A 15,718-nucleotide genomic window follows, 5' to 3' on the forward strand; every position below is an offset into this window, starting at 1 on the left:
GAACGCAAGTCCGTTTTTTGCGTTCTTGGAATTGAGAAACAGCCATTATAGGCTTTTTCAACTTCATGCGGTGCCGCTAGAACTGACAGGCGAATGCCGTCAAAGTGCAGCGAGACGAAATTACACTTCGTATGATTTCTTGAATGGTTCTCACTGTACTTTGACGTCATCTGGCTGTCTGTTCTCACAGCGCCGCTTGAAGTCAAAACGAGCCTATTATAGCCGTGTCACAATTTGTCTACTTATACTATGCCCTAATAGTATGTACTGCATTTGTATTGGAGAAGCACCAACACAAGCGATGTCCTAATTCAAAGGCTGCAAGCTTCTAAGGAGCTATTCTAAGACCAATTGCATCACAGCAGCGCGGCTTAAGGCTAGTAAGGCTGTCGCAATTCAATTTCCTAAGGATAGAACAAATGGATCCTTCACAGCCTAGGCTATCCCGAGATTAATTGTGCACCTGTAATGGCTGAATCTTATTGATATTTAAAAATAAACATTTAAACTGTTTTTAGGTAAATGTGTGTATTTGGCAGAAAAAAGTTATGAATTCTCCAATGGCTAGACTTCTCATTTCAGTTGTGAGTGAATGAGGACACGTCTTTTGAAGGATCCAGCCTTTGAAACGGTACACAGCTACAAACTGGGACATACTGTTGCCTGGACGATGCTGTGATCCTTAAAGGCGGAGTGCACATCTCTGAAAGCCAATGTTGACATTTGAAATCACCTGAAAAACGCGCCCCTACCTCAATAGAATCTGGACCTTCTTTTGATAGACCCGCCCCACACATATGCAACCTAGGCAACAATGTCGTTTAGAAGACACACACCTGATTGGCTACAAGTGTGTTTTGGTACTCAGCCCCACTCCCTTTTCCAAAGCGTTTCTCAATTCATGCAAAAACTTCCTCATAACTTGGCAAGAAATGTTTACACTTTTACTTTTATAGAGCAAAGGAGATGCTAAGTTCTTTAGAAACTCTTAATAGTCTTTAACATATGTGGTAAATTAAACTAAATGGTAATCTACTAAACATATTCTCGTATTGCATTTTAGCTGTTGCTGTTGTTGTCAGATAACCTTTGAACCTCAGTTGACATGTATAGGAAGGCATGTATAGGTTATTCCCCTTCAGTCCTATTGAGGTAATGTGTGAGGTAATGCTAGCTTACGCACCTGTTTGGCACTACATCTTGAGCCCCCCCACCACAGTCTTATTTCATCAAAGTTTCTCACACACCCCCTCAACTCTGTGGTAATCCTTGCAGAATGATTTCAGTATAAGCTGTCCTGAGGTGCTTTTTTCTCTGGCGGCAACCACTTTCACCTGGTTTAGACCAGTTCTGGCTGGCAAGTGGTGTGAACGACCCTCGAACTTTATTCTTGTCGGATTCACGGTCATGCAGTTTTCTGTGCATGCACGTGATTGTGAAAGAAATGTAGATATATGTGACTGTGCTTTAGCAACTGATCTGGTGTCTGAGCTTGCTGTAGAAAATTGAATTTCATTCTGAATTTGAAATGTATGGGGGTATAAAAACAGGATATTTCATAATCATAGATTTTGATAGACCTGTTGTGGTTGTTACACTGATGTGGTAAGATTATCTTAAGTGGCTCTCCACAGCAGTTCCAAAGGTTTCACTGTCCTGCTGCAGTCTAGGGAAAGGTGGCAGAGCAATCATTTATATAATCCTCAAAAAGAGTCTTCGGTAAACAACAGGAGGTGCTATATGGGTGACAGGTGCTTTTCGGTAGCCGCACCACCCTCTTCCTTTATACCTTAAATTGGCTCCTTGCATGGATGTTTTTATGTCAAGACTAAAATCAAATCTTTTTAGTAGGGATGCACCGATACCACTTTTTTTGAATACGAGTACGTTTACGAGTACTTGCATTTCAGTACTTGCCGATACCGATACCGAGTACTTAATAAAAAAACATGATTTAAATTTACAGGTAAGAGCTTTAGTCATATAATTTAACAAAAAAACAAAGGACTAGTTTTCTAGTTTGTTGTAAACTCTGCCTCTTTGGACAACACAAGAGGCATTAACCCCTTACACGCCGCTCAAACATAGATATTTCTCAGACCGTGGTATCGATTCCAGGTATTGGGGGACTTTTAACGAGTACGAGCACTTTAGAAAATGTGGTATCGAGCCCGATACCAGTATCGGTATCGATGCATCCCTACTTTTTAGTATGGCTTTTAATGTTGGCTATAGTTTTATTAGCTAATTTTGTCTTTCTTTTTGTTTAAATGTCTTCCTGGAAAGCACTTTGGTCAACAGGAGTTGTTTTAAATGTGCTATAGAAATAAAGTTTGTATTGTACACTGTCAGAAATAAAGGTACAAAACTGTACCTTTTCAGTCACTGGGGCTTTACCCTAAGTTTCTGTGTGGTACCTTTACAAGAATACAAAACAGAATACAATTTTGAGTAGATTACCGTACCTTAAGGACCTACATTGTTAGAAAAAAGTAAAAATATGTACCCTAGCTGTCAGTGGGGCAGCACCCTTTAAAAGGGTAATTATATGGACCATTAGGTACAGTTGTGTAAACATTTAGTGCCAAAATGTACCTTTGAGATACTTATATGTATTTTTGAGGTACTAATAAGCTCTCTTTGGTCCTAGTATGTACCTCTGAGGTACTAAAATTAAATCCTTAGGTGCAAAGCTGTACTTTTTGAAAGGGTAGCTCCAGTGACAGAAAAGGTACAGTTTTATTTCTGAGAGTGTATTGTTGTATTGTATTATGCAAGCCATTTATATTAAAGTAAGATAAGAGTGCTGTAATTGCTGGCAAATATGTGAGAAAGATGGAAAACAAAGAAAGGGAGTGTCAGGATATCATGGAGTTTCCTTGAAAATGATTGTGCCCTCATGCTGGGCTAGTCGGGTATAAACCACTTTATGAGAATGGAAGCAAGAGCTCATAGTAAACATGGAGATCATGTCACACCTACCAACTTTTGTTTTCCAGATTTCCTGCAATCCACAGAACAGATTTTTTTGGTCACTTATATTCCTGGACTTTTGACATAGGATCTGTGTTTCTCAAGGGAAGTGTTGTTTTTCATGATTTAATAAAAATAAAAAATAAAACTTAGATATCAATTAAATAAAATTTCACCATGCAATGTTAAGCTGTTTTTCTCAAGCACTGAGACTTATTCACAATAGAGGAATATTTATTTAAATGATGCTTTTGTCTGAATTACCTACAAGCAAAATACTTGATCCGAAAGCTCTTAATCCAAAGAGGCAAATAAAACGAGAGAGAAACTGTATAAAATTGAAGTCCTAGAGTAGGTTTTTTGTCATTAAACATACTGTACATTTTGACTCCATATGTTTATGTTCTGTTCTGAAGTATCCCAATTTTGCCAGTCCCATGCATTTAGGCTACAATCGAGGTCGAACTGTGTTATCTGAAAAGGTGATATGAGGCAAATGCAATTAAGTGTTCTGTTCCTGCGGTTTTTGTCTTTTTGTCCACTTTCTTTTCATGTCAGAGTGGATTAAGGATCCTCTCGTTCTATGTGTGTGTGGGAACAGGATCTTGGTGGGCTTAAAGCCCAATCTGCCTGACCCTCAGCTGACCACCCAGACAGAAAACAGAGAAAGAGAATGGTGGGAAGTTGAGGATGTTCATGAGTTTTATGAGTATTAACTGAAGCAGAGCAAGTATTAACCTGACTGGCAATTTAATTAGTATAAGATATGATGTTTGGTCTGAAGCCAAGTCTCAAGATCTTAAAAATCTTAAAGTCTACAAATGGGTAGATTATTTTAACTTTAGAGTTGAAGTCTGCTCTGTTGCCAAACACAAACACTAAATTTCCCTTGAAATGAGTGTTGTGTGCACATAAATGGGCGGAAATGGGTTTTTTTTGGAAGGGAATTTTTCAGTATTGGCAGAGCATTATAAAACAGTAAGCTTTGGCTCTGGTCCTTACTTTCTTTGAAACTGTTCTATAATGAACTATAATAAGCTGTAATTTGGTTTAATATAATTTGTAATACTCTCCAAATTCCTGTTTTTTGATGGACACTGAGCTATTAATGTGTCAATTAATTTAATGTGATGGTGGTGGGGATGATGAACATCATTTCTATTATAGTTTTTAATTAAGTTTAATATGATGGCTAAATTTTTCCTTGCTCCAGTTGATAGGAAATGAAACTGACAAGATATAAATGTTATATCTAACATTCAGCTGCTTAACAAATGTGTAAATTGCACAAATTATAAATACCACGTTAATGTAAATATACACTCACCTAAAAGATTATTAGGAACACCTGTTCAATTTCTAATTAATGCAATTATCTAATCAATCAATCGCATGGCAGTTGCTTCAATGCATATGGGGTGTGGTCCTGGTCAAGACAATCTCCTGAACTCCAAACTGAATGTCAGAATGAGAAAGAAAGGTGATTTAAGCCAGACGGGCCGGTCTGAGTATTTCACAATCTGCCCAGTTACTGGTCATGCACAACCATTTCTAGGGTTTACAAAGAATTATGTGAAAAGGGAAAACACCCAGTATGTGGATGTTCTGTGGGATGCCTTGTTGATGCTAGAGGTCAGAAAATGGGCCGACTGATTCAAGCTGATAGAAGAGCAACTTTGTCTGAAACAACCACTCGTTACAACCGAGGTATGCAGCAAAGCATTTGTGAAGCCACAACACGCACAACCTTGAGGCGGATGGGCTACAACAGCAGAAGACCACACCTGGTACCACTCATCTCCACTACAAATAGGAAAAAGAGGCTACAATTTGCACAAGCTCACCAAAATTGGACAGTTGAAGACTGGAAAAATGTTGACTGGTCTGATGAGTCTCGATTTCTGTTGAGACATTCAGATGGTAGAGTCAGAATTTGGCGTAAACAGAATCAGAACATGGATCCATCATGCCTTGTTACCACTGTACAGGCTGGTGGTGGTGGTGGTGTAATGGTGTGGGGGATGTTTTCTTGGCACACTCTAGGCCCCTTAGTGCCAATTGGGCATCGTTTAAATGCCACTGCCTACCTGAGCATTGTTTCTGATCATGTCCATCCCTTTATGACCACCATGTACCCATCCTTTGATGGCTACTTCCTGCAGGATAATGCACCATGTCACAAAGCTCGAATCATTTCAAATTGGTTTCTTGAACATGACAATGAGTTCACCACTAAAATGGCCCCACATTCACCAGATCACAACCCAATAGAGCATCTTTGGCATGTGGTGGAACGGGAGCTTTGTGCTCTTGGATGTGCATCCCACAAATCTCCATCAACTGCAAGATGCTATCCTATCAATATGGGCCAACATTTCTAAAGAATGCTTTCAGCACCTTGTTCAATCAATGCCACATAGAATTAAGAAAGTTCTGAAGGCGAAAGGGGGTCAAAGACAGTATAAGTATGGTGTTCCTAATAATCCTTTAGGTGAGGGTATTATCGACATTGCAGTTTATTGCTCTGTATAGGTGTGCAGGAGCCCAAGGCATCTTTTTCTGTTGTTTTTCAGAAAGGGCTCTTCAGTTATTGTAACTGTAAATTGCTTATCACCTGCAAATTGATATTCTTAAGGGCTCGTGCAATAATTGTTTATGAACAAGCTCAAAATCTTTATTATCATCTGTACTTGGCACAATGGATTTCTTATTTTGTCCATTCCTCTTAATAAGTTGTGAACAACTAATTGTAAAGAAAATTTAAATGAAAAACAATACGCAAAGTCAGTATTCATTGTGAATAAGAGAAAAAAAACCTAAATAAAGATTTTTATAGCTTATTTGGATTTTGCAAAAACAATATAAAGTAGGCTAACTTTATATTTCTTTAGCATGCACTTAGCAGACATTTTATCCACGTGACATGATAAATCAAATTTTCGTAGGAATCGAACTGCACTTATTTGCGTTAAGTTACTGTGCTACAGGAGCAGATATTTTCCTCGAAACATTTAATGAAAGCAACAGGAATGCCCTGTGACTCCTCTATCAGTTGAGCTGTTGGTTACCCGTAGCCTCTAAGTATGACCGGTGTGAACCGGTTCTGTATTTCATTGGGAAAGAAGAACACGTGCTGAGGAAAGTAGGCTACATATGCTCGTGCTGCGGCCGCAAATATCCAATATAAAACTGACGCAAACAACTCAAAGAAATTTCGTTTGTATATTGAACCTTCCTCCAGAAGCATTCAGCGTGTGCACTGCGCTCTTCCCACGTCATCACCCCTCTCCGTTACAGCGGTGAGTCTCAATTTCACAACTGTGACATTCTTATAGAAGAAAATGCAAATAAACCTACAGACAACATGAAGTAGAAATGTGCTTTTATTGTGCTTTGACATGAACTGGCTATTCTTTATTTAAAGAGAAGCTGCATTTGAAGAGAAACTTGAGCGCGCACCAGCAGTATCATCATAAATATTAATGTAACTTTTCCGGCTTTAGAATCGGTCAAATGTAAAGAGAAAGGACGATAAGAGGCTGTCCGGTTACCGGACTCCCCTCCTTTGAGGTGTGGTCTATTTCCAGAAGCGCTCAAAACAAGGCGGCGAGCGATGCCGAGCCCGAAGATATTATTCAGCGGAGCAGCGCGTTATCGGCCTGGTCTACCGGGCATGAGCAGTTTAGCGGAGCGCGCTCTGTCAGAGATCAACATCCACCTGCAGTGAGTGGGTGAGTTTTTACTTCACAATGCTTTCCTTAAACAAGTAGACAAATAGCAGCATGGATATTGTTTTCTTTTTTTACGTATTTAAGGGATTTGCACATTTTTAATGTAACGTTAAACCTTTTTGATTTTTGTTTTTCACTTGCATAATGCTGCATGTGTAACAAAGAAATTTTTAAAAGTACAAATATTTGATGTAGTCTGTAATACAGTATGTAATACGTCATAAAATTTATATTAATAAATAAAACTTACAGCAGTTTCAAAAAACAGGTGTTTTTAGATAATATACTTTTTTTTTTAAATATTAAACGGGGCTAGTATATAAAATATATAAAATATATATATATATATATATATATATATATATATATATATATATATATATATATTTCAAAAAACAGGTGTTTTTAGATAATATAATTTTTTTTAAAAATATTAAACGGGGCTAGTATATATATATATATATATATATTATAATAAAATAAAAAAATTAACCTGTTATTTTGATGTATTAACCCTACATCCATAGACATGTTATTTATTATGTATATGCTAAGGTCGAGAGATTACATAATAAGTTTGCATGAACTTACAGTCCAAGACACTGCAATGATTGTTTGACAGGTCATGTAAACTTTACATTTATTAGTACTTTCTTTTTGCAGGTCCCTGTGTTAAACCACAGCTGACAATGGGTGCTGTGAAAGGTGAGGGTGCTTTAGATGGTGGATGGGGGTGGATGATCGTTTGGGTCTCTTTCATGGCCCAGTTGTTGTCTTTTGGATCCCCTCAGTCGGTTGGGGTGCTCTACCCTGAGTGGCTCATTGCCTTTCAAGAAGGGAAAGGCATGACAGCTTGGGTCGGATCCATGGTGTCTGGGGTGTCACTCATCACCAGTGAGTACTAATTATTTATTAGTGTGTGTGTGTGTGTGAGAAGATTAAGAAGCTGAATCAGGTGTCTACTGCCTCCTTTTGCAGTTATGTTATGCAGTTTGTAAACATAAAATTTGTACCACAGATGAGGTAAATAAATAGGGAGAGACCACTGCAAAAACTTTTCTCAATCATTATATTTATCAATTTATCTAGTTAAATCTTTTAACCTGTGTAAAATACAAATGTTTTTATAATCTTTTTTACACAATCAATTATTACAATTTGTTATTGATATTTTTTATGGTCAGACCTGTTTATATGTCCAAATCAAAGAATCCAATCTAACCTAAACATCACACAAGGCGAAACATAATGTTTTTTTTGCACGAGATGCTGTTGATTTCATGTTCTAATATCATCTACATACAAAAGATAATGCTGCGAGATAGACATGATCTCCTTGTTTACATGAGGCGGGCATTACTGTCTGCATTGCAAGGGTTTTAGTTACCAAGCATCCTCTTTGCTTACATAAGGAAAAACATTGTGTTCTGGAAACAAGAAAGATAACTCTTTCCCATCTCACAGGAGTTAAAGGTTCAACCCAGGCGAAGCGTGCATGTGTGTATATGCATATGTTTTGGTGGTGTCAGGTTATGTTTACAGACATAGCTGGATTTTGTCCGGTCCATCTTCATGCTAGGGAAAGTCATGACTGGACAGGAATGTCGCTTTGTGTGCCATGTTCACACTGTTGCTGACACAGAGGAAAAGGGATTTACCGAGTTGTTTCTGGCCTATGAAAACACATATCTTATTAAGCAATGTGTAGGAGTCACGCTTTAAGGTTAAGACACTGGACATCGATTGATATTTTGTACATGCTGCAAAAATATATTTTTATTTGCAAAAAGTATTTTATCGTCGTCTAACAATAAAATATTTGAATGTCCCTCAAACAAGATAAATTTCATGGAAGCAAAATTTAATAAGATGTTAAGACTTATGAATTATGTAAGAGACAAGCCGGTTCTTATCGCAGAAATAAGCCCGAAAGTGTGATCAGGTATCACACTAAAGGGGTTTATTTCACAATAACAACTGGTTGCCTTTACGTTATTATGCTTATTACACAGCTGTTTACCTCATAAGTAAGGTAAGGAACATTAAATATTTCTAATGAATGTAGACCTTTTGCGAGGAAAACGTGTATTTTGGGTTTTAAAATAAGACAAGACATTTAAATATTCCAACGAACCGTGTAATAAATCATTTTTTAATCTATGCCATAGCATATTGTTTTTTTTATAAGCATAACCCTTAATTTTATTTGCTAGATTATTCTTAAAATAAGAATAAACTGTTTGGGGTTGACCTCAGTTATATTTCTTATTCTTCTCTTGTCTTATTGTGTTTAAAGACACAGTATGTCATGTTTGCCTCTAGAGGTGTAGCTTGACGATGCTGTGAAAAAGTGTGAAGATGGGATTTGTACTCTTCACCTTCACTGTCAATAGGAATCGATCAGGACTCACAATTATGTTCACGGATAAAGTTTTGAAATAAAGTTTTATAACGTATATTTATATATATGTACGTTACATTATAATTTAAGGTAAGGATGCACCGGTTGACCGGCTAGAGATCGGAACCAGACGGTTTTTGCGGGATCGGCAACCGACCGTTTTTTTTGTATTTTTTCAACCGATTTTTCCGGAAGTGCACCCGCGTGATTAATTTTTTATCATTCGCAAACATGTCTTTTGTGTAAAAGCATTTTGAAATCTGTGCACAGGACATTTAGATTGCAAGCTGCACTGTCTGTAAAGGACAAGTTAATCGCGGAGTAACAACAGTGCATTTGCAGGGCTCTCAAGTCTCACGCATTCACTGTGAGATACACGCATTTCAGTCAGTTTACACTCACACCTTGTATTTCTAAGAGACTGATAACTTTTCCTGCTATATGCAATTAATGGACGAGACGCAGCGATGTTATCTGTCGAGTTTAGCTTTCTCGTTTTTTTTGCACGCACAGAGTGAAAGTTAGAAGAGCAAGATCCGATAAATGCTGTAAATGACGCAGGTTTCTTGAATATAGCCAAATACGTGTTAAATTATGCTTGATTTATTAAAAAACTCTCCAACTGCTTTGCAATCAGAAGCTTTAGCTTACCTGAAACTAACGTAGAGGCTTCCTGAAATTAATGAAAGGACCACAGAAATGTATTTCATTATTATTGCCATGTAGTACTGAACATGTAACCTTATCTTTCTCTTAAACACAGCTTAAAATACACCCTGATGGCAAGTGCTGCAATCCTACTGTATATAATACAGATTTCATTTTATTTTTGATACATTTGTATGTTTTAATATGTAGAGCAACTTATTTAATTTGGTTAAATTTGTTTGTCTTTTATCAGACTTACCAATTGTTATAATTTATATTTGTGCTGGTCAGTTATGAATAATAGGTAACATTGATCTGCTAGCAAAAACTTGAGAATTTGGTGGGGCAGAGGGGCAACTTTTAAATAAAACCTGAGAGCTCTGCATTCGCAGAGAAACAACAACAGAGTGTAATGCTAGACATGGCACTGCGCAGATTGTTTGGCATAGGACATTAAATTATCATGTCGGCAATGCAACAGTACTACTTTTAAATCCCTTTTGCGATCACACGGGGATCGATCGGTTTCTACAACAGTTATATTCAAAACGATGTTATATTCAAAACTGATGTCGTTGGGTGGAATGTTGTAGGTACACATTTACCCTGGAAAAGCCAATATCACTTTAATGTTGGTCATCTTTTTTCTCGCTGGTCTTGAGTTATGGTAGTTGTGCTTGTGGGCATTTGGCAGTAAAGTTAAAGTATCCCATGCTGGCGAGTAAGCTTAATGAGCTGTCATATATAGAGGATAACTTGGATGGCACAAACACACACCCGGTTCATTCATCTGGATATGAGTCTATTAGTTCAGTTTGTTCCCAGTAAATGCTCTCCAGACTTTTTGGCCATTTTAGGAGTGACTCAGTGTTGTTTATTAAAAGAATCACTGGCTATTTTTACAACAATTTCGATCTGTTGCAAATGTGCTATAAAGTAACAATGACCATCTTAAATTGCACTAATCTGTTGTAAATTTCATTTAACTTATGCATTAAGTGTACTATCTATAACGATTTAACCTAGATGTGTGCTTTATGTGACAAGGAACGAACAAAGTTTACCCTTTCTGATTTATGACCCACCGCAGTACCCCATCACTCTGTCCAATAATAGCAAGTCCATGTTAGTTGTCTTTAAGTGTGGTTCGAATTATTTATTATATAATTAATCTTCATCGGATCAAGTTTATCATGCAATGGAAAAATAGTGATAATTAAATTTAATTTAAGAATGCTTAGAATATTACTTTTTTTAATATTTTAGACAGTAATGCCACACATGTATAGCTCAGTGGTAGAGCATTGCATTGGCAGCGCAATATGTCAGGGGTTCAAACCCAACCCATATAGCAAAATTTTTTAGGCTGTTCTTTTGGCACACACACTGCCATGGCTTATGGTCCTTAATTGGTCCCAAAGCTGCTTGCCTTAAGTAATTCAGATTCTAGCCATAACTCAACCGCAACCCTTTTACACCTCCATAAATCAGCCAAAGCTGTCTTGGAATCTCCAGATATCAGACAGAAAAGAGCCAAAATTACCACAATTTCCCCAAAACTCACCCACAACTTTTCCAGAAACCCCAAATGTAACCCAGAAAAGAAGCAAGAACGCACCCACAAATTATTTAGAAGCTTTAAATATAAACCAGAAAAGAAACAAAATTACCATACCTGCCCCAGAACCCACCCACAAATAATCCAGACGCCCCAAAAAATAGCCATAAAATGCCAAAATATATTTATATACTGTAAAATGTATAATTGAAAAACACAGAAATAAAGCTGACAATAATAATTCTACAGTAGATAATAGCTAAATAAATGAAATCTCAAACAATCTGCCAAATAAACAAACAACAGTAGAAAGATCAAATAAAAGCAAAGAAATAGCAAAAAATACAAAAATAACATAAAAGAAATAAACATAGAAACATGAACTTTATTGTTCCAAACAATAAACATGCAATAAAAAAATAACAGAAAGCAATAAACAACAACTGGTTAAATATAAAAAACATGAAATATAAAATTTATGTTTACAGATGTGCTAATGTGTATTACATAAATACATTTAAAATAATACCATGTTATGTCACCAGTAAGAAAAAAGCAACATTTAGTAACTTTAATCTCCAGTCATGTCATTGCACTTCTTATAGCCTACAGATTAAGAGCATACAGGAATACATATGATATACTGATAAAAAATGTAGTTGTGATACACTCTAAGTCACTTTGGATAAAAGCGTGTGTCAAATGCCTAAATATAAATGTGAGTCTGAAAGAACACAATGTTTCTGTTGTGTAACTTTAAGTGATATATTGGCACAATAAAATGTGCATTTGTGCTTATGCATGACAGCTTAACTATGAATATATCTTAACTATTGTATAGTGTCATAACAATAAGTAAATCAATAGCCAGATAATAAAGAAGGATCAAACTAAATGTGTGGTATGCAGATTAAAGTTGTTCCCCTAGATCCTCTACTGCTACTGTACCATTCAGTAAAATTTTGTTTTTTTGTTTCTCTCTGTGCAGGTCCAGTGTGCAGTGCCTGTGTGGATAATTTTGGTGCCCGTCCAGTAACAGTCTTCAGTGGTGTAATGGTGGCCGGGGGTCTGATGCTGAGCGCATTTGCTCCAAATGTCTCTTTCCTCATCTTTTCCTACGGCATTGTTGTCGGTATGAAAATAAAACCATTAGTTTCAATATAGTTCGATACACTTAGCCATCTGCTGTCTGGCTCAGACTTTTTGTTTGTTGTGAGCTTCAAAGCATCTCTCATATCATGTATATAAATCTGTTTGGGCATGTTTTGTATTTTTGTTATCAGGTCAAACTATTTGTAGATTGTACATACCTGCTGTGTGTTTGTGTGGTGGGTCTATTTACGGATGTCTGTGAGTTAGTGCCAATTAAGTTATGTAATGCAAGAGTGTGTTTATGACTGAGTTGCTATTAATTCTTCCGATCATACAACATTAACTGACCTTTGAATTTGAGACTGCAACACCATCACTGTCTCTAATGCAGGGTACTGGGTATACATGCCGACAAACCTATACCCACACATTTGTTTAGCTTTTAGGGACTTTTCAGTATAGACAAGTACATTTACTTCCTTTATTTTCTCATGAATCTCATATATCTGTGTTTGTGTTTAAGGTATGGGCTGTGGACTGGCCTACGCTGCCACGTTGACCATAACCTGCCAGTATTTTGACAAGAGGCGTGGCCTAGCTTTGGGCATCGTCACCACAGGTGTGGCTTTAAAGTTTCTCTTTCTATATAACTTTGTGATATCGGATGGATGGAATGGAATGATACGGCACTATTTGGCAAATCATAAAGTATCATAACCATTTTTAGACATTTTAGTAACATTATGCCTTTTTGTTTAAAATGTTCTTTAACCGCTTTAAGTAATACTCCGGCTGAATATTAAAATAACCTCATTATTTTCTCACCTCAAGCACTATTAATTTATTAAATGTATTTTTTATGTCAGTTAAAAATGTCAGTTTTCAGGCAAATTTTAAAGGGATACTCCATCCAAAATCAAAAGTACCTCATGATTTACTCATCCACAAGCAATGCGAGATACATATGTCCATCATCTTTCACCCGAGCAAATTTGGAGTGATTTAAGTAATGTCCTTGCTCTTCCAAAGTTTATAACTACTGTATACACTGCAAAAAATGACTTTCTTATTTAGTATTTTTGTCTTATTTCAGTAGAAATATAGACCTTTTTAGACCAAAAACTATACAATTTAAGTCAATTTGTGCTTTAAACAAGCAAAAATATCTGTCAATGGGGTGAGAAAAAAATCTAAAAATAAGATTTCTTTTTTATTAAACATTTATTTTAAGCAAAATTTTCTGACCCCATTGGCCCTAATTTTGCTCGTTTTAAGCACAAATTTATAGTTTTTTGTCTAAAAACTAGACTTATTTTCTGACATTATTTTGCTCATCAAGAAAATACATCTTGATTTAAGAATTTTTTGATATTTCTACTGAAAACAAGAAAAAATACTAAGTAAGTAAGTATTTTTTTGCAGTGTTGAAAACAGGGATCAGGGAACAACTTCTGATTTGAAGCTCCAAAATGTGCATCCATCCTTCAGAGAGGTGATCCACATGGCTCCAATGGGTTAATAAAAGTCTTCTGAGAGTAATCAATGCGATTTTGTAATAAAAATCCATATTTCAAATTTTTAGACAGTAATAATAACTAGCTTATGGTAACGACATCATCTTGGACTCACGTGATTCACGCAAAAAAAAACTTTTTAATACATAATTACAACTAGGGCTGTCACAATGATTAAATAATCATTTCATTGTGATTGTTTGACCTCATCGCGATGATTTCAGATCACCGCAATGATTGCACATCTCCCAAAAAAAACACAAGGGGGAGCTGCAGCGCCTGTATAAACGGGAACATATCAGATAACGCTCCGTAACTAAAAGTGTAACTTGATACATTTTAAAGCCATTCAATACAGTGGAAAAAACAGCATTTAAAGAAATGCTGCAAAACTTTGATAAGCATTATAAACTGCCAGGTAAAACATACATGTCCAAAACAGCAATTTTTAGGAAGTGAAGGATGCTATTCTTAAGGATCTAAGGAATACATTTTTTTGCAGCCACTACAGACATGTGGTCCAGTACTAATATGACCTTAGTAGGATTGGCTACTATTTAAGGCTTGTTCTTGTATAGTCAGTTTATTTTGATTTGCGTTTTTATTTTCAGTTATTTTTCAGACACTTTACTGTGTTTGTTTCTTATGAAGAATTTTCAGTTTTTTAAAGATATATTCATTTAATAATAACTTTGAAATATGTGTTATGTGTATTAATATTTACTGCCAGGTAAACCTTGCAAAATATTTAATTTAAATAATCACAATGTTTACAATTATTTCATGAACAAAAAAAATGTATGAGAATGAAATGTCAACGCAATAAAACAATTAATAAGACAATTAATCATCAAAGTCACCAAAGCCCTAAAACAAGCAATTAATCAGCATAATCGTCACAATTTATCAGACAATAACCGTCAGCCACATTTTTGTAAAGCTGCATTAAAGCAATAAAACATTATCAAAAATGCTATACAAATAAATGTTACTTGACTTAACTAGAAAGAGATCTAATAAAATTTTATTAGATGTAAAACACAAAAAGTACAAGATGTCCTAGTTTGTTACATTTTGTTTATTATTAATAAGATTTTATTTACATTTACATGAAATTCTGTGCATCTGTCTTAGGTACGAGTGTGGGCGGCTTCATTTATGCCTCACTTCAGAATGAACTCATTGAATTGTTTGGATTGGAAGGCTGCCTGCTTATCGTTGGAGCGCTGGCACTCAACCTGATGGCATGCGCTGGCCCAATGCGATCTTTGAACTTACCTGGTTATTATCTGAAACAAAGGGCTGCTCTACAGCAAACAGAGGAACCACTCTACACCAAACCTACTGCCGTTATCATTGAGTCGGATGATAATCCGATCAAAAGCACTCCCGGCTCGGCTGATAACACAACAGCCATAAAACTGTTGATAACCAAGGAACCTAAAGAGCTGCAAGCCAGTGAAGAGGAAAGGAGGGGTAAAGTGTTGTCCTGTTCTATAGTTGCACAAGCAATTAAAAAGTGGATGCGGCCTTATGGAGAGTACCTGTGCATGGCCTTAGAGCTCCTACAGGACCGCGTTTTCGTGGCTTTCTGCATCACCTTGTTCCTGTTCAGCTTAGGGGCGTTTCCACCCGTGCTCTTCATGGAAGACGTAGCACAGACCGAGGGCCTTATTGATGGTATTGCACTTATACCCCTTGTCTCCATTGTTTCCATAACAACGGGCATCGGTAAGCTGGTACTGGGCGTTATGGCAGACATGCCAGGGGTGAACAGTTTGTTCCTGTATGCCCTCACGGT

At 36.5% G+C, this 15,718-nt stretch overlaps 1 protein-coding gene across 4 annotated transcripts in view; it reads left to right on the forward strand.

The window, feature by feature from the left end:
- Positions 1-6,132: 6,132 nt before the first annotated feature.
- Positions 6,133-15,718, forward strand: part of slc16a9a (solute carrier family 16 member 9a) — a 13,088-nt gene continuing 3,502 nt past the window's right edge. The window contains exons 1-6 of one of the 4 annotated variants that reach the window (XM_065244889.2): positions 6,133-6,272; positions 6,398-6,704; positions 7,368-7,598; positions 12,300-12,443; positions 12,927-13,022; positions 15,052-15,718. The exon at positions 15,052-15,718 is cut by the window's right edge and continues 215 nt beyond it. In XM_065244889.2, coding sequence (XP_065100961.2) covers positions 7,394-7,598; positions 12,300-12,443; positions 12,927-13,022; positions 15,052-15,718 — 1,112 coding nt within the window. In that variant the 5' untranslated portion in view covers positions 6,133-6,272; positions 6,398-6,704; positions 7,368-7,393. Of the gene's footprint in view, positions 6,705-7,367; positions 7,599-12,299; positions 12,444-12,926; positions 13,023-15,051 lie in introns of all 4 variants that reach the window. The other 3 variants (XM_065244891.2, XM_073812312.1, XM_065244890.2) reach the window with 3 other exon arrangements.

This window comes from Paramisgurnus dabryanus, chromosome 17 (assembly GCF_030506205.2).
Source record: "Paramisgurnus dabryanus chromosome 17, PD_genome_1.1, whole genome shotgun sequence".
Taxonomy (NCBI): domain Eukaryota; kingdom Metazoa; phylum Chordata; class Actinopteri; order Cypriniformes; family Cobitidae; genus Paramisgurnus; species Paramisgurnus dabryanus.